This window comes from Athene cunicularia (genome assembly GCF_003259725.1).
Source record: "Athene cunicularia isolate RWA chromosome 6 unlocalized genomic scaffold, athCun1 chr6_part2, whole genome shotgun sequence".
Taxonomy (NCBI): Eukaryota; Metazoa; Chordata; class Aves; order Strigiformes; family Strigidae; genus Athene; species Athene cunicularia.
The window spans coordinates 7,589,933-7,615,459 of NW_020799106.1; the positions used below are offsets into that span (position 1 = coordinate 7,589,933).

General features: G+C 49.1%; 1 protein-coding gene across 1 annotated transcript; it reads left to right on the top strand.

Annotated features, from left to right (window-relative positions):
- Positions 1-8,363: 8,363 nt before the first annotated feature.
- LOC113481949 (microsomal triglyceride transfer protein-like) lies at positions 8,364-20,384 on the top strand. The gene is made up of 18 exons (XM_026852044.1): positions 8,364-8,430; positions 9,545-9,726; positions 9,938-10,081; positions 10,642-10,749; positions 11,402-11,518; positions 13,171-13,310; positions 13,586-13,739; positions 14,416-14,573; positions 15,107-15,272; positions 15,696-15,803; positions 15,933-16,145; positions 16,259-16,473; positions 17,098-17,195; positions 18,290-18,411; positions 18,822-19,049; positions 19,358-19,482; positions 19,782-19,952; positions 20,237-20,384. Exons 1-18 carry the CDS (start codon positions 8,364-8,366, stop codon positions 20,382-20,384), a joined length of 2,664 nt encoding a protein of 887 aa, XP_026707845.1.
- The last annotated feature ends 5,143 nt before the right edge of the window (positions 20,385-25,527 follow it).

A 25,527-nucleotide genomic window follows, 5' to 3' on the forward strand; every position in this document is an offset into this window, starting at 1 on the left:
ATGGTCACATCTCAAGGACTTGTGGAAAACATAACCTTAAAAAATGAAAAATTTCCTGGATATTTTTCATTTCAGCAAGCGCTTTACACTAGCCTAAGGAAGCTCTAATCGGTGCCAAAGACCAAAACAAGAGCAGGAGAGGGACGTTAAAATAACAGAAAGGTTGATTGCTTTGAGCAAAGGGAGCAGGATGGGGTCCTCAAAGCCAGACCTTCATCCACAGCCCCCAAAAGGTAGACAAGCAGGCATACACCAGGGCCTTAACTGGGGAACTGGACCCTCTAGTTCAGCTGGTTATCAGGGGTTTATAGGGAAAGAGCAGGGGTCTGGAAAACAGGACCTGCAAGGTGAGAAAAGGAGGAAATAGGGCTGCAGCAGAGGTAGCTTCAAAATCCTCTCATAAAGAGGAAAAGAAACAACTTTCCATGACAGCTAGGGCTAGGGTTAGAAGTAATAAGATAAAATTGCAGCAAGATGAGGCATCTTTATAGCAATAAAACACTGGGATAAATTCACTATGGAAACTGAGAAATCTCTATCAGCAGAGGCTCTTTACAAAGTGGTTAGACATTCGTCATGGTAAAGCCAGACACAGGGAAATGGGCCCAGTGACCTCTTGAAGTCAATCCCAGCCCTATTTTCCCACAATTGCACAAAATATCATTGTGCATTAACACAGCAAAGTCTTTTCGACAGCTTATCAGGCCTCAGGAGACCGCAAAATTGAGATGTAAACCCAACTCCTACCACTCTGCTGTGCTCAGGCTCTCTCACCCACCCCCAACCCCATCTATTGAGCCTCCCTAGAGGTAGCTATAGTGAGCAACCAACAACCCATAAGGAGCCAAGCCCAGGGGTTATTTCACAGCCCGTTTCAAGACAAAAAAAGAGGCAAGCTTTGCTGCTGCCCTAAGAAATGCAGCCTAGCAACCTCCACACAATAAAGCACAAAGTGCACAGACAGTGCCTTTCAAACGTGGGGTTTGCAAGCCTCTCCACAGGGTTGGTGGAGAGTAACTCTTTTTATATGTCTCATAACAGACTCATCACTGGCATTGACTGCTTTCCTCCACCCAGGTAGCAGACTCTAAGTCTTCTCCTGGGAAGCAATTGCCTAAAAGGCTGGGAAGAGAGCACTTCTTGCTGCCAGACCCAACTTATGTGAAATATCATAAAAAGGGCAGGTCCAAGACCAGAGCAGCATAAAAAAAAAAAAGACAGATTCACAAGTAAAATAACTCCACACCTTTCAAAGCCCAATATTTACTGTTACTACCTGAGCATGTTTGAGTTTTTTCACTTGTTTTTGAATATTGTGTTTTTAAACAGGTAACACCAGCACCAGTCAGATACTTTCCTGCCCTTGCTCACAGGGCAGGCAATGGGCTGCTTTACAGGCATGTATATCATCTCTTAAGATATTTGTCTTGTAGGAAAAAAAAAAAAAAAGCATAGTATTGCTCTTGTTATCTCATTGCATTCACATGATGATCTCCAGTGGCAGCATCAGACCTCAGATGCTCAATATCCCAGCCCAACAAAAAAATTATTGCACAGCAAAGTCACAGGATACATCCCACCTACCTATTTCAGAGACCTGTGTTAGGGGAAGCAGGAGGAAGAGGTAGATGTTTGGGGAATGATAACAGCTCCTTGGAAGTTCCATGGCCCCATACAACACAGGGCGATGAGCTAGACTAACCCAGTACAGGCAGCGCCCTCAGCAGCAGAGTCTGTCTAGAAGCATCCAAAGCTGAGTCTTTATAAAAGACTCTATCAGGGCTCCCCAGCACATGAAACAGCTTCAGATCCATTCAGGAAGAGCAGATGATACAAAGCAGAGATCAAGGATATACCACAGGCCAAGAAACCCATCCAACCTGGGGGTTGAGCTTAAATATGCTCCTGGGCCCATGGGTGTGGGTGGAGGCCCCAGGTGAGGCTCCTTAGGGCCATTAACACCCATTAGGGCCCTCAGCTTTACATATGTCCCATACGACCCCAGAGCACCTGGACCATACCTGCTTCTCCCCGACAGATACTGCAGTGAAGGCTCCTTCTGTGTTAAAGCATAGCTTTGGGCACAAAGAGAGTCTGCACAGGTTTATAAGCACAAAAATTAGAAAAGCACTAAGGAAGCACTCATCAGGCACACCTGAATGAGTGTTTAGAAACTGTTGCATGACTGTATTTACCTCTAATCACTCTAATAAAGGGCTGCATTGGAGGACAGTATTATAATCTGCTTCCAAGGAGCTCCAAGAGGCTGCAGAAGATGCTCCTTCAAGCTTTCTCTATTATCTCCATGATGTCCCATGAAGGAGTTGCCTCCAGTCTGAAGGAGAAGCAATGCATGGTCCTAGCTTAGATGAGGAATGAACAGTTCAGCTTCTCTACCTGATACTTGAGCACCAGCCTTTAAAGAGTTGTTGGTGACCTTTGCAGGATAGCAGCTCAGCTGCTGTGCAAGCAAACAGTCCATCAGTGGTCACCCTGTGGGAGAGCATGGACTTTTCATTTGAAACGTGCGGCTGCAAAGGCCAAATCGGGGGCTACCGGGTCCCTTTCTCCACCTGGTAACTTTTCCTGCCTCTTTGAGCTGAAATGCCTCTGAGCCACAGAAAGAAACTGTCAGGTTTCAACTTGTCTCCTGCTGCACTGTGGGGAGAGCCGCTTGGGAAGGGCTCTTCTGGTGGCAGATGAAGGTCCATCACCTTCTGATGGCAGCGGAGGCCACATAATCCTGGTCGAGACCTGCTGCATCACCTGCTTGTTTCCTAATCAAGTACACTTACCATGTAAATTAAACTAGATACACTGCCATTAAATTTCATCATGCGTTTAGCTTGGTTTTCTGCAGACAACCTGAGTAGAAGCACCCCAATTAAGTGTAGCACGGTGGACCATCAGTCAGAGAAGGTCCTGTCCTGCCTGCCCACAGCCTCGCTCCCCACACCAGACCATTTTGTTGCAAGCCCAGCTCTCTACCCAGGGTGAAAGTTTCATTTCACCCATCCATGGGAGAACATCAGACAGAGCTTCTCCCCCCATCCCCAACTCTGGTGTGGCATCAGCTTAGGGTTGTGACAGTACACAAGGACAGGAGGGTAAAAAATGAGAGGAGATGCCTCTGCTCAGGGCTTTTGGAGACTTATGAGTGCCATCAGTAGAGTTATGTGGGAACTGCTCGTGCAACTTCAGTTTTTTCTCTTAGAGGGAAGAACTTAGGGAGCTTCTTGGCAGAGTCAGTGCTTTATCACATTGCAATGGCAAAAAGGGAGGTGGCAAGACAGGAAAAGGTGCTGAGGGGAGGCTTTATGGGGGCTTTGTGGCTGAAGGTCATTTAGAAGGAAAGAAAAAAATAGAGGGTGCAACAAGGAGAAAAAGCTGAATTAAATTCAGTCAGAGGCTGCTCCATCATTTTTATAAAGTCTTGGGTTTTGGGGTGGTTTCAAGACTTCAAGGATTGTTGGGAATCTCTCTGGGCCAAGGGAAGTTTAAAAGAACACCCCACTCAGGGTGAGAGGCACAGCTGGAGAAATCCTGCTCCCCAACCCAAGCTTTGAGCTTTCCCATCCAAAATCTTGAGTGCATGCAATATTCATCCCTTTAGCATGTACAAACCCATAGGCTCTGGATCCCTGCGAACCCCTTCCCTGCGGCACTGGAAACTGGCCTTCAGCTCTCAAAGCCAATGCCTTCAGCAACAAAAACGAAGGGGCTTGAGCCAAACCAAGAACTGGTTTGACACAGCCATTTTCCCCTTCTTGAATGACGAGCCCAGTCCTGCCTCAGCACACAGCTGAGCTGACACAGTCCCAACTCCAACATCGCGGAGAGCAGACCAGGATTTATCAGTGGCTGCAGATGAAGGCAGGAGGACCACAGGGCATGGAAAAGCTGATATGGGGCACAAGTGAAGGGACTCGAGCAGAAGCTGGAAGACCTCTGAAAATACAGAGCAAAGCACAACACAACGCTCAAGGAAGGGCAAGCTGTCCTCCCCTTACAGCAGCAAGAGCTCATGCTAAGGAAAAGAGGTTGAAGTGGCCAGAAAATTGCTGGGACTGAGGTGGCTGTGACAGACAGACAGGCAGACAGCAAGACCTGCTTTCACAAGCTTCTGGTCCTAAGTAGAAAAGATGAAAGAATTTAACAGTTGGACTAGATGACCTTCAAGGTTCTTTCCAACCTAGCTGATTCTGTGATTCTGTAATGGCACTGAATTGAATGTAAAGCACTAAAGGTTTTTATAACACATCATCTGCTGTGTGTAGCAACACTGAAGAATTTCGCCTGGTTGTTCTTGCGTTGCTGAATGTCTTCCAGCAAAGACATCCTGGCTTTGAGGTTACCAAGGGATGGAGCATCCCCTGGTTCCCTTAGAAATTTGCTCCACTGTGAGTCATCCTCACTGCTAAGGGGACGTGCTGCAGGATGTCCTGGTGTCCCTCGGGACAATGGCTCTTCCCCTGCTCTGGAAGTGTAGCCTGCATCCTTTGCACTTTTCCACTGAGTCTCACCCTGTAAAGATTTACCCCCGGGGCCCATTTTGTACTCTTTGTTATCTCCTGCTTCCCCCTCTGGGCTATCTGCATATTTTATCAGTATGTTGTTTTCTACATACTTCCAGGTCTTTCCTAAAAACTCCTAAATAATAAGAGGCCAGAGTGGGTGCATAACTAAAGATCACATGCAAAAAATGGGGAAGGAAAAGAACCCTTAAGGAGTCTTTCTGTCCACCCTCCCATCTGTCCCAGAGTGATCAGATACTGAAAAAAAAAAAGCTGGAAACTCCCCAGCTAGCCAAAAGCTGTGCTGGAAAAATCCTGAGATGGTGCAACAACCTGCCCAGTTCAGACCCCAGCACAGTAGCTTGCAAGCCTAGAGACTGGCCACTGGTACTGGCATTCCCCTCTCAAGGAGAGTTTGGGTCTTGTTCTTTCCATGAGACATTTTTTATGAGAATCTGTACCTGAAAATCCCCTGAAAACACCCACAGGTTGAGGCTTGCAGTCCACAGGCTTTGATGCAACAGTCCTTGTTGCCTCCATCCCACTTTCACCTAGGCAAGCTCAGCCTCCGGGCAGGTAGACCACCCTTTGCCAAAGTCCACCCTGACGTCACCTCGGTGGCAAGGTCCCTGCGTACCTCTCTGCCCCTGGGGCACAGTGACCTGGTTGCACTGACCGTTCCTGCTCTGCTCTGCCAATAGGTTTCAGATCTGCTGCAGCCAGAGCTGCTGCAGCCAGACCCTGTGGTGATTCAGTAGCCATCTGGGTGAGGACCACCTGGAGAATAAGGGTTGGGGACCCGGGTGGGGGCCTCAACATCCCAATGCTGTCCATAAAGCTTGCTACCATGTCATTTCCAAGAGAATTAACAGCACGGTGTCCAAACAAGAAAGTGAAATGATGAAAACATATCCTTGACCATACTACATTCATGTATTGGAAGATTTGCACTGGCCGGTTGACCCCAGTTGGAAACAGGAGATCACCTTTCCCTTGGGTGATACACGAAGGACTGAAGGAACACCCGAGATCTCCACAGCACTGAAATTTTTGGGACCATGCGTCTGTCTGTAGGTTTGCAAAGTTTCATAAGGCATCTTTCCAAGAGCATAACACCTCCAGATGGGTTTGGGAAGAATGCTTAGCAAAATGAAGGCCTAATAAAAGTTGGTTAAATTTGAAGAGAGCAGAAATTAAAAGTGAAGGTCCAGAAAAGAGGATCAGCTTGTGACACTACTACCAAAGCTTGTAGAGCAGGTCCAGGGACCCAAACGGGGGCCTGGGGCTACTCTGCTCTGCGGCTCCCCCATATACAGAGAAAGGATACAGAGCAGCATGCTGAAAGAGATGCTGGTGAAATTAATCTTGCACAAATACTTTAACTCCCCATCTTCTGGTTCAGCTGTGGGATGGACTCGAAGCTCACTGATGTTTACCCTGTCACTTGAGCAGTGAGTGGATGAAAGCACGGGGTATGGGTATCTGCACAGCAATGCTGGGCAGCAGTGCCTTTGCCTAGACCCACAGCCACAGTGTCATACGGTCACCGGGGAGCGGTCAAACACAGCAACACTGAGCAACAGGCAAAGCCATCTGCCCTTCTTTTTCATGACCAACAGCAGGAATATAAAACATCTGATTTCTTCTGCTTTACTCTCTCAGATTTTAACAGAAGCGGAAGCAAGAACCAGGTCTGGAGGAAGAGAAACTAGGTGAAAGTAGGCACTGGAACTCACTGTGCATCCCAGCCTCTCCTGCACTAACAAACCTCCGGGAGTTTCTCTCCAGGAAGAGAAATTGTCACAGTAACTGGCAAAGCCGCACATAAGAGGGTGGGATTCATTTCAAAGTTACACATCAAAGTCTGAGCTAGGTATTAATTTCCTATATAGTTGATGGAGTTAAATAAATACCATCAGAGGGAGATTAATGTCACAGCAAGGCAGTGCCCAAGATAAGCAGCATGTGGCATCCTCCAAAGACACCTCTCTCTTTCTGCTGCCTGTAGAAGGATCTAGGATCTGGTTTAGTCCAGAGGCCTGATTGAGGAACCTAGAAATAAATCCTTTCCCTGGTGACTTTCCAGCTACATGATTGCTTTCCCTGCCCATTGCTCTCTTGTCATGAGGATGAGATTATAACAGAGGAGATCACAAAATAACAGCGAGACACCTCCCACTCAGATTTCAAGTGGGAGCTCAGCAACTCATCCCCAGTAGCAAAGGCAGTGAATAAACTCCCTTCCTTGCGGGACCACTGGGAAAACTCTGCAGAGCAACTATCACATGGTTTCACCTCTCAAACATCCTGGCAGGTAGCAGTCAGCAGTCCTGAGCTGCCTAAGGAAAACAGGTTGCAGCTTGTTGGCTTCATACACCCCAGTCCTGGAAGGATGCAGCAGCCAACTCTCAATAAGCAAACCTGACAAAGTTCAGTTCCAGTTTAAGGCCTCCTTATCAGCAGGGTCTTTTTCACAAGCTATTCCTGTTTACCTTTCCTTTCCAGGCAGTGTGTTTAGCTGCAACCAGCAAACACTCTGGGACCTGAGCTTTGGGACTTAGACCCTCAACAGCCACTTTGCTCTTCAAAATATTTAATTTTTCCCCACCCTGTCTAAAAGGCTAAAGCTTTCTATGTTCAGCAGGGCTTCCATCCGTCCCCAGTGTGCTTTGCAATCAGTACACACTGGCCAAGCAGAAGTCCCCCAGGTCCATGCATCCCAGGAGGAGAAGCTGATGCCCGCAGACCCTCCCAACTAATGGTGTCACACCCTGTGGGTATGTCTTGAGCAGCTGACTCAAGGATAGCCCTAATGGTCATCACTCAGAAGGAAGCTGTTGAACAAAAAGCTGACAGACCGGCAAAAAAAGACAATAATAAAGAAAGGAAAAGGCTTCAATCTGAACATGGGATATTTGTCCCTAAAGACCATGAGAGAAACAAGTAGAAACACCACATATGGGAAACCTATAGCTGCAGTTTCCCCAGATAGCTCAAAGCTGGATCTGCCCTGCTTTTCAGGTCACAGTAGTGCCCCAAAAGCCCAGTGGTGGTGCAGAGCTGAAAGAAGTGCCCTTGAACATGCCATAACACCAAACCCACTGGGTTTTAGTCCCACTGCAGTATGCAGATCGCTTTCCAAATGTGTCTTTAGGAACCAATTAAACTCAGCAATCAGAAAGTTCATGCATGGAAAAAAAATGCACAGATGATGGGCTGAGGGGGTGGCAGGCTGTGTGGAGCACAACCAGCAATACACGCATCTCCTAAACCCCTTCCCATGCTGGTCTGGGGAGGGGGGCGCAAGGGCGGTAACAGTGTTCATGGCCAACCCATCGGCAGACTCTCCCCATCCGCCTCCAGCCTGGCCCTTTAAGTAACCTGAGCCTCCGGGCTGCAAACCCCCGTCTCTAACTAAAAGGATGGAAAAGCAGCTTTCCCCCTTCCCCCTTCTGGGTCTTTTCTTTTAAAAGCAACCATTTCTCCCCCTTTCCTTTCTGGTGGGAAGAGACAGTTCACCAATGGACAGAGCAGCTTTCCGAGCATCCCCCTCCGTACCAAGCCTAATTGACAGTTTCTTCACCCCCACAATGCTTCTGGCAGTTCTTTTTTGCAGCTTTCCCCCCCCTCCTGCTGGCCTTTGGCAAACCACAGCTGATTTCCAAACCCTCCGTGGCTGCTGGGGGTTGGTGCAAAGGTTTCATTATTTGCTTTTCCTTGGGTAGGGCGGGGATAGGGAGAAGGTCGGGCCCCATCGCCTGACGCTGCAGATCTTGTCCACTTTTGTTGTATAGTCCCTTTCCCACCCCCATTCCTTTCCCATCTCCTGCCCAGCTCCCAGAGCCCACCATGAATCCAGAGGAAGTTTTGGAATATGTTTGCCTGCTTTGCTTTCCCTTCATGAGCACAGCAAAAGGTAAGAGACTTCGGGCTGCTTCGGGTCCAGGGACACAACGGGGTCCAGATGCTCATCCCGGTGCACAAAGAGCCTCCCCGGGGCTGGCCGTAACACGACATCTCTCCAGTCTCCGGCTGGGGAGGGAAGAGTTATTGCCACAACTGCAGATGGTCTGAGCATCTCCCGAGGCAAGGAAAATTTTGGGGACGGGGGAAGTCCTCCCTGGGGGGTGAGAAAAACTGGAGGCCTAGGGGTTTTTAAACTACACATGGGACAGAAATATAGAAACTCTTCAGTCTGACTCATGGAGAAAAGCCCCAGGGAGTGAGCTCGATTTCCATCAATTCATTTATCATTATAACAAAAGTAGCAAAACTATAAAACATTTCAGAAGCCCACAAAGTGCATCAGATTTGCAGGAGAATTTCGTGTGACTTTAGAAAATAGATAAGACTGGTTATGCCATGGCAAAAGCAACCCTCCCCATTATATCTGTATAGGAACAAGAGAAGGGACTCTGAATAATTCTAGATAAATAAGATCAAAGCAAGGACTTCTGATCTAAAGCTGCCCCACCAACTTAATTTTGCCCCGTCACAAAGTCAATTAAGAATTGGCAGTTCTAATGGGAAACACACAATATGAAGAACATGGCCTCTCTTCCCCCCTAAATGAAAACATTAGCATTGCCCCAATTAACGCACAATGCTGAAAAGACACGTCAATATATCCCTCCTGTCTGTGGGCATGCTCAGGAAACTTTGCTTCGGGTTTAAAATGTGTTTCTCTGGCAGATTCAAAAAGTCCTGAAGTCCACAAGGAGGGCCCCCACTGTGGCCATCATTTCCACAGCAGGACTGGAAATGCAAGCAAGAATCAGCTGTCACCCCAAGAACACGCAAACTGCAGTCACAAATAATTCCCCATGAAAACCTTCCCACATTCTCCCCCAAACATGTACTCTATTCCTACTGTTTGGCATAAAAATGACACTTCCAGGCAGCAAAGTGATGCAGGTCACAAGCATCCCTGCAAGTCCAGGTCCTCCCTGGGATAGAGGGATGCTGGCTGTGGCAGGCAGAGGGACTGAGGTCTGTGACTACGTACCTTCAGCATTTTCATCTTTCCATAGGGGATTTGCAGCCGCTTTCTTTCCAGCCCGGGACCCTGTATCAGTACCGCTATTCCCTGGATGTCCAGCTGGTCGATGCATCCACGCCGTCCCCGCGGGGAGCCTGGCTGCGGGCTGAGGCCTTGGTCCAGCTGCACCGGCTCTGGAGGGACCACGGTGGGGAAGAGCTGCTCCAGGTGCAGGTGCGTGAGGTGGTAAATCCATTGCAACCAGGTACTCCTCCTGGGAGCAGTGATGCTGAGGCAGCATCACCTTACCCCCTTCCCTTTCTAGCCCAAGCCACCTGAAAAATGACTCCTGTGACCAGGAGGCCACCGTCTGCTGGTAAAATGCACAGCAGCCTTAGAGCTGAAGTGCTTGGTCACTGCTTTCTGCTGTCTTGTGCTGTCATAGATCCACGATCTGAAAGCCCAACATGAGCCAGAGGAGGAGAGAAGCCAGGACAGCACTGGAGGTCCCCCTGAAGAGATTGAACTGAGCCAGGAGGCACAGGCAGAGCTCCAGCACCCGGTGTTCATCTCCTGGAGCAGTGGGAAGGTCAGCTGGACACCTCCTGGACTTGCTCATGCCCTCCGCAGAGCACTCCTGCCCACATCCCAAATTTTCCTAGCTACAAAGCCCATATGAACTCCTGTTCCACCTCTGATTTCTTGTCAGAACACAAGAACCAGACAGAGGGGCAAATATAGGAATATATGATTTCACATGGGTCCAGTATGACCCCAGGAGCTCCATCCTCCAAAAAGGCTGCAGGCCCAGCTGGAGCTGCAGCATCCCATGTTAAAAGGGCTTCAGTCCTAACCATGGGATATAAGCTCCTTTCTGACTTTCTCCTCTAAGGCTTTGGAAAAACAGAACAGGGGAAAATAAACATTAAAAAAAAAAAAAAGAAAGAAAAAAACAGGACATCTTGTCAGCATGCATCCACAAAATCTGTGTTCTTGAGGGATATAGTCCTCCTTGTGAAAAATCTTTGGGTATCTACAGGGTGTTGCTTAGGTTGCAGGGAACATGCCTTTCAGCAGGGAAGGCAGCAGAGAGCCCGCAGGGCCCCCAGAGCCATCCGGGCAGGCAGACACCACTTCTTGCTCTCCCAGGTCAAAGACTTCTACGGGGACGCAGCAGAAAGCATCCTGATCTCGAACCTGAAGCGAGGCATCATCAGTCTGCTCCAGCTCCAGCCCCATGCTGGCACTGCCACAGAGGTAGGTTCAGAGCCAGGGCCAGATTCTGCCCAAAAGCCAGGGACTGTGCTGCAGCAAGAGAGCAGGACCCTAAGCACAGACCCCAGGTGCTTCAGCAAAGGAGGCAAAACTCAGGATAAACATCACGAGCTTTGCTGGTCCAGCTGCCCCTGGGCTGTGAGTGAGAATGACTATTGGCAAGACAGAAGAGTTAAAGTAAAATAATCTGTAGATGATTTTCAGGAATGGGCCCACTTACAAAATCATCACCTTTCCCTGGACAGTAGGAATAGTGGAGTAAAAAAAAAAAAAATCTACAAGAATTTCTTCCAAGTGGGATTTGCTTTGCCCAGCCCAGCCAGCAAATGGCAGGGAAATCCCTCCCTCCAGAGCTCAACTGATGCTGTAGTGACCTGCAAACGTGAAATAACCTGAAAGACCAAAGCACAGGCACAAAGGTGCTGCTGCTGGTGTTAGCCTAAATTTGCAAATTTCCTGCCCAGATGGACTTGGAGTGATCTAACACCCCCAAATATGGCCCAGTTTTTATCTTTTTGATTATTTTTCTATTTCTTAGTTTGTTCTTCGTGTCTGTCCTCTACACAGATCATTTTATTCAGGCTCCATCAAAGCCAATCACCCTTAACCGTGGCCACTTACATTTGTGTTTCAGGAGGACGTGTCTGGGAGCTGCCAAGTCACATACACTGTGTCCAATCATTCCATCACGAAGACAAAAGATCTCCTCAGCTGCACAAAGCCGAAGTCCGGACTCACCTCCGTAAACAAAGCAAGTGCATTGCTCTTATGGTGGTGGGCTCAACTTACATTAAGTACATCAGGGTTGTCCCCAAAAACCTTCTTACAGGTGGGATGAGAGTCCCACTCCCAGCTGGCTTCAGCCTTCTGCACCAGCCTGGGATGGGGTTCCCACTCTTAGACCCACACCAAAAGTGGGATGTACTAACACACCTCAGGAGAAGCATATGGTTTTGAGGTGGGTAGGAGCAGGTAATGTGTCCCAAATCATCCCATCCCCATCCTTATCACCATTTCTGACCTGTCAGCTAATCCTCCTTGGGAAGGAGGAGATACAGAAACACTTTCTAGACCTCAGACTCATTAGACTGGGGATTGGGTTGACAGGGGACAGGAACAAAGACGGTTGCTTGTTTCATTTAAAGCATTAACCCATGTTCAGCCCTGACAAATAGATGAAACTCTATGGGTCTTAATGCAGTCGTAGCTGCTATTAAATTAGAAAATAAAATACATAAATTCTACTGAATTCAATATAAAAACAGACACTACTGCACAGAGAGCACACGGGCTTTGGCAGGGGTCTCAACACCTGGCAATCAAACTCTTGAGTGTCCATATAATAAAACTTTCTGGGTCAGAATCATGGCAAACTTACCCAAGAAAGTAACAAACCCTGCATAGCACATTTTTGGCAATAAGGTTTTCCCACAACCTTGCTGTCTGGATTGAGGCAGCTCTCTGCACTTTGCCTGCACCCATAGCTGCGACAGCAAAGTAACGATGCTGCCCAGCTCTATTAAAGGCAAAGCCTACGGACAAAAACTCTCTGTTAAAATTGTGATATTGTCACTGCTAACGTCATTTACTCTCAAAAACCACCACTTGCACATGGTTCAGCTTTTCCGTTCCCCAAGGCCTGCCACGTGCAAGCCCAGCTGCTCCGATAACATCTCCCGCTGCGACGGGCACTCCCCTCGCTGGAGCTGGGAGATGAGGCAGAGGTGAAGTCCAGCAAGTGCGTCATTTCTTTCTGAAGGAAAAAATCCAGAGAGCTTCCCCAAGGTCACCATGCAGCACAGCGAGGAAGCTGAGCGTTTTTTGGCATGAGCTCGGTGGAAATTGCCATTGCGTAGCTTTCTCTTTTGCTTGGAGAATGTCCTTGCTGATGCTCGTCAGGATGATGCGGGTTTTGGCATTGAGGGTGATACCTCTTCCCACGCAGTGCAGCTGCACTGTGACAGCTACAGAGCTAGTGCTGTCAAATGGGCCTGAAGGAAGGGCAGTGCTTTGGGTGGCACTTATTCCCAGTTTGGAGTCCCCAGGCATCACCCATGACAGGCAGGATCATCCCCTGCTCCCCTTTTCTTTTGGGCTGAGCCAGGGTGACACCACCTCGTAATGCAAATCGCATGGTGTCACCAGTCTGTCTCCCCCCATCAGCACCCCAGCAAGGACATCCCCATGCCATGGGCCTTGGGTCCTTGCTTGGTGCTGCCATCTTCCACACCAGGGAAGAGGTTGGGCTCTTCTGGATTTTCACTTCCTATATTTTGTAAATTAAGCAAGTGACTTCGTGGACTGGAAGGTTCTTTTGCTGCTAATAAAAGGGAGACAAATCTCCTGGGGAGAGGGGAAGAGAGAAGAGGTTGCATCATTTCACCATGCTTTTCCTTTTTCAAGATTTTTGGAGTCGAGTGGCAGCCCAGCAGCAGGAGCCAGTACATGGTGAAAGACAATCTCCTCCGGTCAGTGCTGGCGGAGGAAATCCACGTGGTGTCTCCAGCCCTGAGGTCCACCACTGGCATCAAAATCAGTTCAAGGTAAGCGATGTTGCCATACTGCTGCTTGATTCATCCGCATCTGCTGGAGTTAAAGTGTTCGCTGCTCCCCTGCCCGCTCGGCTGGCACAGCCTGGAGCTGGCAATAAGGAGGTCAGGGCGCAGCAGTTGGGCATGGCATGGAGGGAACACCAGACACCTTTTGATGGCTTCCTCCTGCATCTCCTCCTCCAAACCTGCATGAACCCAACCAGCCTTTGAGCCGTGAAGGGTGTAAATGACAAATCACTTCTCGATGGCTTCTTACCCCTCCACAGGCAGCAGCTCCAGCTAGTGTCATCTCAGACGCCTGGCCCGGCAGAGCTGGCTGGCCAAAGCCTCGAGGATGCGCTGTCTGGCACAGAGGAACAGCACCAGCCCCTAGGCATGGCCAGCCTGCCCTTCAGGAGGGTCTGCACCCGCTGCCCATCGGTCAGTGATGATATCCACCCCCAAAACTCACCACGTGCTCTCCCCCAGGCTGGGCACTCAGGCAGGAAGGAGAAGGCTGTAGAATTTGGGGTTAAACCATGGTGGTGCATTTGGAGGGGCTACTTACCACTAGAGGCAGGATGTGGCCTCGGGAGCACCATAGAGCCACAGCCTGACCTGTTACCTCTCCTAAACAGTGTGGAATGTTGCTACTCATGGTGGAAGGGCCCCTCTGTCCCCCAGACATCAGTGTGTTTCTTGTGATGGGAGAAAACCTGGTGCATGGCTGGCACACCCTGTTGAGTTAAACTCATCACAGGTCTGAGGTCAGGAAATATTTCCACTGCGGGTCAGGCTAGCAAGGGCAGAGGAGGGATTATTTCTGCCTCCTCGAGTTCTCAGGGCTTTTCACCTAGGAAATCTGGAATTGTAATGACTTTCAGGCACTGGTCATACTCGTAGTTTCTCCTGCTCTTTTCCTGGCACATACCACAAATTGAGGTAGTTGGGCTTCAGCAGTGGGGGTGGGAGGCTGCCGCAAATGCCTGCAGGTAATTGCACGTCACCCATGGCCCCTCCTGCTCCTAAGTATTTCCCCAAGTATAAACACTATACCATGATTCAAGATCAGGGGTAAAAGAGGCTAAATTCCACCTAAGAAACCTCATCTTTGCAGCTGAGAGCCTACTTGAAGAGTTTTGACAGCCAGAGAGTCAAAATGGACACCTCGAAGGCAGCAACCACATGGCAGTTCCAGAGGCTGATCCAGATGCTGCACGGTGCCAAGAAGAGAGATGTTCTGCAGTTGCTGAGGAGAGCACCCGAGGCGATGACGTGAGACTCCCAGGAGATGCCAGAATTGGCTTGCTGTGCATGTAGAGCCCTGGCACGTAGGGTCATTCCTGGCCCCAGCAATTAGGGTCGTTTGCCACTGGTCCATAACCATACCTGGTCCAGGCAGCCATCCTGACTAATGCAAATGTACTCTGCTTTTAACTAATGCCTGCATTTATTTTTTTTTTTGCTTTGGAGTGCAGCAAATGCTCTAGCAAGGCTTTCTGCAAATATCACTGGGGATCTGTTATTTACAGATCATCCACCCATGGCCGTAGCATCCATCCCTTGTCAGTGTGGGCCCTGGGGCTGTGCTCCTCTCTGCAGTGAAATGCCTACATGTGGGTGACTGCAGAGCAAGAGCCAGACTTCTAGGTTTTCCTCATCCATGAACTGAAGCTCCCATGAGTTTTAAAGCAAGAGGAAGGCATGGAGAAGAGAAGGGACCATGAGGAGCTGCAGAGGGCACCTTGTTTCTTCTCCAGCTCTATTGGTGGGTCGTGCCACTGATGATCTCCCTCTTCTTGCTCCAGCCCCTTTGTCGTGGAGGCGGCAGTGGCTGCACAGTCCGTGGCATCCTTGGCGGCACTCTCAGACTTTCTGGATTTCAGCAAGGACCCCAAGTCCCTGCTGGAGAAGTTTCTCTATGCAGCAGCTTTCTCTCCCCAGCCTTCAGGAGATCTTCTCCACCTGGTCTTAGTAAGTATGGTTATTTCTTTCCCTCCCTGAGTCCGGGATGAATCCTCACCCCATTTCAGCCAGGAGGGAACAGCCAACATATTCTCCTGAAAAAAGAAAATATGTTTCTGTAGAAATAGATCTTCCTGCTTATGGGATTGTTTTATGTGCTTCGAATGGGACACTAGTGATGGGAGTAGATGTTTCTCAGCGGAAGAGTGTTCAGAAGACAGTGCTTTATGCCAATGCATTACAGATAAAAGCTTAATTAAAAGCCACTGCGAAAATCCAATTAAACCATGCATTCCCTCCTTCAAAGCAGGTAAGAATTAATTTTTCCTTTTTAGGTAGATGCTTTGAGATAAGAGGTAAAACACACTCTTCTTTTTCTCCATTTTTTTTTTTTGTTTACCTATTTCCTAATACCCTTCTCCTGGCACCCAGGACAAGCTGGATGGGAAGCAGCCGGCCTCTGAGGTCCAGGAGACGGGGATAGTTACCGTGGGCTCTCTTGTTGGCAAGCTGTGCCGGCAGAAGCTGTGTGGGCTGCAGGTTGGTCCTCTGCAGACCTCCATGCTTGGCTTTTTCAAACCCCCTCTACCTCCTCTGGGAGCACCCAAAATGTCTCATGCCCCTCTCCTCCTTGTCCTTCTCTTCTGCCCTCCTGCAAACCCCAAACAGGAGGTGGAGCGTGGGGTGGAAACCATCCTCTCGGGGCTGAGAGGTGCTGAGAACGAGTCCAAGGCAGTCATTTACCTGCTGGCCCTGGGGAACGCAGCGCTCCCCAGAACCATCCCCACCCTCCTGGACCACGCCGAGGAGGGTCCCACCACCGTCACCACCGCAGCCATCTCTGCCCTGCGGCAATTCCCTACTCAGCACATCTCTGACAAGGTACAAAACAAAGCTGATGAGGCTTGGTACTCCTCTTCCCATTCAAAGCCAAGCCATTGGGGTGCAAACAAAGCCACCCTAACAGCACCATTTTAATTGCCCTCCCACACCAGGTGAAACGAGCAATGAGGAGGATTTTCCACGAGACGAGGAAGAGCTATGAAAAAACCTGTCGCCTGGCCGCTGCAGAAATCCTCCTAGATAAGGAGCCCTTACCCATGGATGTTATCAACATCCTGCTGGCCACCAGCGAGCTGGAGACAGAGACAGCAATGTTTTTGCTGCTGAAGGTCCAGAACAACCTGCGTGCTGACCACCACCCGGCAAGGTGGGTCTGGAAGGGAAGGCTGCATTTTCCCCCCTAGCTCTACATCACTTTTTTCTCCTTCTCCCCCCTCCAGCTGTGGCTTTTGACCCAGTGTGCCTTTAAAGCATGCTAGCATCGCTTCTTGGAGCTGACATTAGGGCTGCCTGGAGATTCCCAGCTGCAAGAGGAAGAAAACAGTAGGGCTGCTAATACAGATGACAACCAGCCAGCTGAAACCTGACGTCCCTCTTCGTCCTGCCCTGTGGCAGCAGGACCCAGGCTCATGGCTTCAGCAGAGTCCTTGGAGGCCAAAGCTCTGGCTCACAGGGCAGCACACAATTTGTAACTGAATTAATCTTCCAATCTGCACAAAACAAACCGAGCACTAACATTTTTCAGAGCTAAGCAAAAGCTGCACAGAAATATCTGACTGGTTTATTCTAATAAACCAGAGGAGAGGGAAATTCCAGGGTAGCCCACATCTGCTCATTTCCTTTTTTGCTCACACTTCTCTGGGCAGTCAGCAACCAAGAGAAATACTTTGGAAACTTACATTTCCTTCTTTGTATAGCTTCTGTAATGACCACTGACATTTTCCCTTACTTCCCTCCCAGTGCTGACATACCCTTTCCCTCTTGCTTGCAGGAAGATAATGAAAGACATCATGAGAGACCCACGGATAAATAATTACAACCTCTTCTCAAAAGCCGGCATCTCCTCTTCCTTCTCAGGACCTCTGACAGGTGATGCCATGGAGGACACCTGTCCCTTGGTCCCCTCAAACAACTAAAGGAGGGGCTGGGGGAGAAAAGCAGCTTTCAGAAGAGGTCTTGACTTCATAGAAATTCCCCAAAATCTCAGTGTGAGGTTTCTGAGCAAGTCCCCTGGCACCAGCTGAGGCTGGCTTGTTGCCATCACCTGAGTTTATATTTAGGTATATACCTTTCTCTGTCACCTCTACAGCAGGAGGGCTGGGCTGTGTCACATACTTTTCCCAAATCCTGCTATTTTGAAAGAGGAACTTCAGCTGGAGACGAAACCAATGGTAGATTGTAGCTGTAAGTTTCTGCGCTTTTCCTGATAAGTCAAGATATTCAGCTCCATTCCTCGGTTCCTTGGGTATTTTTAATAAGCTCTTCAAAGAGGAAAATCCTTGTACTGAGACAAAAATCATCAAACTTCAAAGAGACTGCAATAATCAATGCTTGATAAGTACCTGCTTAAATCTTTGCCCCTCAGCTCTCATTTCCATCCCTCTTCAAATTATCTCAGTCTGGCCTTGTAGGGTAGAGGGAAAATAGCCAACACCTGGAAGAAAAACACTGTAGTGCTAAATCCTTTGATTATTGCAGGAATGGAAGGAGATAGTGCAGAGAAGCTTTCCCCTCTGAATAAGTTAGCTTTATCAGATATTTAATGGCTAACATACGAGATCTGTGTGGGTCAGCCACCCTGACCATAGATGGACAGCTCTACAGGACTAGCCATACAGTCCGTTGAGGAAGCTTACAAATTACCAAGGAGCTCTCAGGATCCTGCTTTTAGACATGTCTCGTGACCTCCCAGTTTGGGCAATCAATCTGTCAAACTCTTTTAAGAAACCACCCTGTCCTGCTGAGCACTGACTTGGTGGCACTGGGCACAGGGGACAGACACACTTGCCAGGATCCCAGCCTTGCACATCCTACCCACGGGCTCTTTATTTTCTTGTCAGCCATCATCCCCTGCCGCTGCTCTCACAGCATTTATGTTTCACCACTGTTCAGTCACTCACTCGCAAAGAGAGGTGGGCCAGGCACTGCTTCATGATGCTTATGGGTGTCTGTCTGCTTTTCAGTCACCCAGGATCTCCTTTCTACCTTCGGGCTGGACCTGCTGTTTTTGGAGGGTGGCTTCCTGAGGAAGAGCGTCTCTGACTTCTCGCTGCTCAGCCACGGCCAGCGTCTTCGCGCAGCTCAGGTGTGCTGGTGGGAGAGCAGCTGGGGAGCACGGACATGGAGGGGGGTGGCAACACTGCCCAGTCTGTGTCTCCTCTTAACCTTCCTGTGGCGCCTGACCTCACCTTTCCACTCGGTGTGCCCCATGTCAGAAATATATAAACGCACATCCACCATCACCGATGTGAGGCCAGACAGACCTGCTCTGAGGAGAGCCCCCTGCTCCCCCCAAAACCAGGCGAGGCAACACTGCTGCTGCAACAGTGCTCAGGGATAGCTTGGATGCTGCATCCAGCCCATTCTGTCACTGTCCTGCACTGTGCCTACCCAAGGGTTGGACAAGTATAGCGACTCAAATAGCATTGCAGGGCACAAAACAGACTCTCCAGCTTTGCTCCATGTGGCTCATACACCTCCCCTTCTGTGTTTTAGGTCACTATTGAAGCACAAGGGATGGAGTCGATGCTGGGAGAAAATGTCTTGGAAGGGGAAGAGGAACCAGAGCTCATGGCTGGGATGTCTGCCATCTTCTTCGATGTTCAGCTGCGGCCAATCATCTTCTTCCAGGGATATACAGACTTAATGGCCAAGGTCCTCTTAAGCAGTGGAGAACCCACGAGCATAGTCAAAGGGAACCTCCTGCTGATGGACCATTACCAGGTAACAGTTGGAGGAGTGACCTGCTTCTATGCCACATGCTAGTGAATCCCACAGCATGAGCCAGTGGATTTTTAGCTACGTTACTCACTGTGGATACTGATCTAAGAGCAAGGTGGCACTGCCAGATGTCTCTTGGCATTGGTAAAACAGGAGTATGGCTGGATCTGCCATGGAACATATGTGGCTGGAGTTCTGGCCATGCCAGCCCAGCTGCAGGGTTGGGATAGGCCACAAGTCACTACTGGTATCAGCTGCTCAGGCCAGAGCAGTGCCCAGTCACAGCAAGATCTGTCTTCTGCATCTTCCAGGTCATTCCTCTGCAGTCTGGCCTCCAGGTGACCATCAAACTCCAGGGTGGGCTGGGACTTGACATTTCAGCCGACATGGACGTGAGCATTTGGGAGCAGGAACTGAAAACCAGCATCAACACAAGGTCAGCGGGTGGGAAACTGCTTGGCTCTGGGAACTGGGGGGTGCCTGGGGGGCTCAGCACCCAGCACAAGGGATGCTCCATCTTAGGCTGGCTTTCCACAGCCCCCTGCTCTTCTTCTGCTGGGTCCAGCCCTTCCTGGTGGACACGTTGGGTGGGTGTCTGGCAGACCCTGGTTTACACACTCTTTTTCCATGGCCAGACCTAAAATAAAGATGCTATGGCATTACTTTGGTGCCAGTGCATGGTGCCCAGCACAGGCCCATTGCTCAGTGTCCAGACCCATGTGCTCTCTCTTGCAGGGGAAGCCTTGCCATTGATTTCCAGGCAGAACTAGATGCCCCTTTCCTTCAAGCCACCCTGAGAAACCAGATGGAGGTGGAGACCTCAATCCACTTTGACACCATGCTGAGGTTTTCTGGCAGCCCAGTGCTCATGTGCCTGCAGCTAAGAGAGGAGCAGGTCCCATACAGGTAGTCTCTGAATATGGTCAGATACTATAGAAATATCACTGATGTGCTTGAGATAAAGGAGGACTTCTTGGGGAGAGGAGGGAATTAAAATGGTCGTACACTTATTGAACAGGGTGGGTTGAAACCAGCAGGGATGGGGGAAGGACACTGCAAGTTCATGATGACATGGATGGAAGCACCACGCCTAGACCATCAGGAGATGGTGAATATGCTGGTCTGGGAGGAGGATAAGGTCCACCAGCACCACAGCCTCCTGACCATCTTGCTGGTATCTTTACCCACAGAGAAATCTTCACAGTTTACAAGGCTGCTGGGAGCCAGAGTAGCACCACTCGAAAAGGGAGGCAGGGCATCATGCCCGGGCGGGAGTTCGCCTTGCACCAAGCCAACTCCAGGGTCTGCAACCTCCTGCTGACAGCAGAAGAAGAATAGGGGAGTTAGAGAACTCTGGGACTGGATTAATGCCTGCCACACACCCCAGTTCTCTGTGAACGTGATGTGAGCTGTCAAGGGTTCCAACTCCTCCACAACCATCTTTTAATGAGAAAAGTGCTGCAATAAGGGCATCAGAAGAGACCACAACAGGAACTGCTGTAGGACAGCCAGAGGCACCCCTTGCTTGGGGCTCAAGGAGCCAAACCTGCCCTCCCCAGCCCAGTGGCTGAGATTTCCCTCACCTGAACACCTGCTTCATGAGGAAGGGCCTGCTGAAAGCCAAGCTGGTCCTTGTCAAAAACAGCATTCTTCTGCAAATGAACAAGTTTCTCAGAGCTCAAACAACTCTTCTGCAAGGCTATACCCAAAAATGCCATGTTTCCCCACCCCCCCATTTATCAAAGCATTCAGGAGGGAGGATGTTCCCCATGGAGGGAGTCAATGACCCTCCTTTGACGCACAGTTTTGCAGCTGCCAGACAGTCTGGGAACATGAAAAACATTATTTCTGGAAGAGGTGTGGAGGTTTTAAATTATTTTTTTAATGCAACCACAGAGACATTTACCCCAGAATAATCCTTGGGGAGAAAGGCAGAGAAGCAAGATGAAATGCTTCCTAACCTGTTGCCAATTATTGTATGTTCTTTCTGGAACAACTGATGGTGCTTGCATTTATTTGCATACAAAGGCAACTCATCTCCCTCACAGCTTGGTACCATCCTCTTACTCCTGGGGGGAATTTGCATTCTGTTGCCAGGGATGTGGCTGGTGCCATATCAGGCAGCAAGGGAGAGGCCAGGGGGGAAAACAGCTTGTATTGCAGTGGGGGTCAAAAAAAAAAAAAAAAATAGAAAGGAGCAAGGCAGGGGAACAGAGCTTTCCCCAAAACTGGGGAAATGAAGGCAAAGTTAAAACAGATTAGGGGAAAGTGTAGCAAATGGCAAGAGACCCTTCTAAAGAGCATGTGCCAGCAGCCTCAATCCTCATCTTAAAACAGGGAGAACTAACTTGAAGGTGGAGCTTAAAAATGTGGGAAAAATGCTGGAGGCCCACCACCTGCTGGGGGAGGCTGGAAGGAGATGGGGGACTCAAGCAGGGACTGGCTGAAGGAAAAAGGGAAGAGACATTGGTGTGTCCAAGACATTAAAGCATCTCATTGCAGCTCTGCATATCCCCTCATGATGCTGATCCTCAGTGACCACTTCCTGCTCTCATGTCTACACTTGAATTTTTCGACATTTTTCCTTCTAAAACAGGCAGGGCTGCAAGAATCATCCAACGTCATAAAAACCAGCTCATAATTATAAACCATAAGAGCACAGGTATTTTAGTGTTTGCAAAGAGAGGATTAAAAAGGTGGTTTGTGATAACCAGGACTCCCAGTACGGGGCAAAGACACTGGAAATAGAGAAATCACTGCTCTAGCAGAGGTGGCACACAAAGCTGAATCTGAAGTCAGCAATGCCCAGCTGCAGAACTAGATGATTTCAGACCATGGGCACAAGCTGCTAAGGTGTTTGGAAAGTTCTCAATCCTTTGGGTATTATTTTTTTAATGAGTTAATGGTGGTTCAGTCCATTTTGTAGGGCAAATACAGATGCTGGTTGCCATGGAGGTCAAGAGTTCACATTTGACTGACTGTGGTCCTTTCTGGATTTGATAATCCAGAATATCACAGAGAGCTTGGACAAACATGACAAAGCTGTTACTTCAGGTAGACATCCTTCAGGGTGAACATTATTTAACCCAAACTGGAAAAGTTAAGTGGGGAGGGGGGGGTCACACCTCCATCCCATCCCCTCCCTCCTCTTTACAGAAGCCAGCACATGCCTTTTGTTGGTGCATGCAGATTCAAAACCCATCTATTAAGAGGTGACTTCTGCCTAGAGCCTCTCGTCTTCGTTTTTGATCCGAAGTTTACATATTAATGGAGAAGCCTCTGGCCTCTCTTATCGCCCGAACAGCAGTTCCCCTTCTCTTTTAATCGAGGCGGCAGATGGAGATAAGATTGCCTGAACCCTACATGCAGGAAGGCAGCGTTCTAGCAACAAAGAGATACAGCAGCTTCCCTTTTCTGCTGATATTTGGGCTCTTTGGGTGACCATTTGTGAAAATTACAATTAGCTCCAAGTAAATATTGTTCTTCTGTTTTGCATTCTCCTCTCAAGTTGGATTGTTATCAGCCACAACCACCAAACACCTCTGCAGCGCTGGAGGGAAGTTCGTAAGGAAAAAGCAGTATTTCTTAATTCCTTTCTCCTAAGAATGTGCCTTTGAAATATTTTTAGCCCTTTTTTTTTTTTAATTATAAAACATGCTTTTTCCTAAAAAATAGGGACATTGAGCATTTTTTAAAAATTATGAGCCTGACATCGTAGCACTGAGTCTCCTGTTTCGGGGGAGGTGAGGAGGGACACTTGTCTGCTTTTCCATATGGAGACACTGAGTGCTTTGATCATGTACAGAAATAAATGCCAAGTATTTTTATATTTTCTCTGTTTGACTCTTAGCTTTTCTGGACACAGAGTTGGGAAGGAGAGAGGCAGGGAGCAGCTCCCATAGCACAGACACTTCCAGCAAGAACAACATGGCCAAAGCACTTCAAGGAGATGCTTTTTAGGTCCGTATTTAGGGTGCCCCAGAGACACATAGCTAAATGGCCCATCAGGCTGAAAGACAGGGACACGAGGGCTGCCTCTGCTCCTAGAAACCCCCAGGGTACCGTTAAGGATGGTGGCAACCCTGCAGGAGGGTTCCCATAGGGCCAAAGATGCTGCCTTATCCTCTCCTGGCAACTTCTGCAAAGGTATTGGAGAGCATCCAAGACTGTGCTTAAAATCAGGGCTTCCCCTGCATCAAGGCTTTGCTGATTACAGAGCAGTCTCGCTCAGAGCAGGCCTCAAGGACACGGAGAGTAATTGCCCTGGGACTTGCCCTCGGGTCTGAACAGGAGGATCCCTGCATGACCGTGGGAGGAGGGAAACCATATCACCCGTGTTGCATTGCTCAGCTTTCTACCAAGCTGCTGATAGCAGCTCGGAGTCCTGCTTGCTCCCCATCTTCACCCTTTCACCAGGAGCATCCCATTATTTCCCACTCCTCTGGTCCTACAGTCAGGATTTGGGCTGACTCAAACTATGTTTTACATGCTGATGAGTTGCTACAAATTCTGCTGACATGTATCACCCCTGTGACCATCTATGGACCTGCACAAGCCTTAATCCCCATCCAAAACTGTGCTGCTCTACCAGGTGTTTGGGGAGCACTATTTGGGCCCAAAAACTCACAGCCTCAGCATTTGCTCCTCAGCCAAATCCAGGAGGCACCCACCTGCCATTGAGGACCTTTTCCATTGCTCTCCTTTCCCCTTCTCATCCAAAGGAGATTTAGAAAGGCAGATTTGTCATTCAGCTGATGTTTGCATTGCACAGTCTAAATCAGAAAACACCAGCCCTTACCCTTTGGGACAGGGAGAGGGTAGTATTGCTGATGGGTGAGCTCTTACAGCAGATAGATCAGTTTTGCCCTAAACAGTAAGTGAGGTTTGCTCACTATCTGCAGACAAGGAGATATCAGTGTTCAGGGGGTGTGAAGACCCCAAAAGATTCTAGTGCAGGTTTAACTTAAATGCTGAACAACAGCATTACCTTAAATTGGTTGAACTTCTAGTCCTGAAGGTCAGTGCTTGTCCTGCCAGAGGGGCCAGGTGCTATAGCTGAGATTGGAGCTGGAAATGTGTTTCTAGCCCCCTTGGAAATGGCGAGGACATTTCAATGGGGATTTTACCAGTTTGCATTACTGCTGGAAGTTTTGCTCTCCTGCTGAACCAGTGAACCCTAAAGTTTCCCAGGTTCCTTCTGGAGACTTTTTTCCACTTCTGGTTGGATGTTCAAGCAGCAAAAGCTAGCAAAGAGACACAGGCATTTCTGTAAAATCACCCATTTCTTTGGCAATGAGTCAAACCCTCCTAGAAGGGACCTTTCAGCCCCAAAACCCCAGTGCTGACAGCACTGCACCCACAGAGCTGGAATGCAGCACCATGTGGGGCACTGAGCTGCCTCTGTCAAAGGGGGTAGAAAGGGTCTTGGCCACAAAGAGGAGAAACAATAGCATCCTCCTTCAAAGCTCCGTTATTCCTACTGGCTCACTTCATTACAGACTATTTGACAACAACAACAAGGGAAGAATTAGCTGCTGAAATTCTACTGTTGCATCCCAAAGCACAGGTTAGAAGATTTGCATCTAACATTTAGTGCTGTTCTCTTGGGAGCTGCAGGTTGTTCCCCACACCAGCATCCCTCCCAGGAGGTCCTACACTGAGCTCTGCAACTAGAAGTGATGGGTTCCCAAAGGGTCCTTGCATCCAGGAGCAGGAGATGGGGATAACTAAGGAGGGTTGGGGGTGCCAGATCTTATTTCTAGTGGCGGTCCTACATGTCAACAACCACCCAGCTCCCAGGGATTTTGCAGGGGGTTAGAGGCAGCACCTGGGAGCAGGGCTCCTCTCCGCCTCTCCAAAAGTGGCTTTGCATGTGGAGCTGCAGATCAGCAGTGACCTCCAGTGGCTGTAGCCAAACCCGGTGGAGATGTCAGGCCAAAACCGCTCCGCTGTGGCCATGCAGGGGCTGGGTGCACAGCACCCTGCACCCTGGGGTGTCCCACAAGCAGCACCCAAGGATGTGGGACCCTTGCATCAGCAGACGATGCACTAGGGCTGACCCATGGCAGCCCCTCACCACTCTGAGCTGGGCTCTCGTGCAGCAGTGCCATTCTCTCCCAGCCTCCAGGTTTGCCATCACAGGCAATTTCTGATATTTTTCTTTTCCCCTGTAAGCCACTCTATTCCCAGGACATCTCGTACAGCCCTCAGGAGAGAGTATGGGCACCGCTCACCAAATGAGGCGATAAAACATTATCTGCCTGTCTATTACAGCTTTCTGCAGAGACAAAACTAACATGAGAAAGCATGCACAAAAGTGAGGGGAATGTGTGTGAGAGGAGAGACCATCGGCAGGGACCAGCTCTCCCTGGGAGCTAGTGGAGGTGCAGGTTTAAAGCACTGGGGCAGCTCTTTTATCAGCCACTGCTCTCCCCTTCCTAGGCAGCTTGCAAAAAAATAAAATAAATTTAAAAAAAAAGTA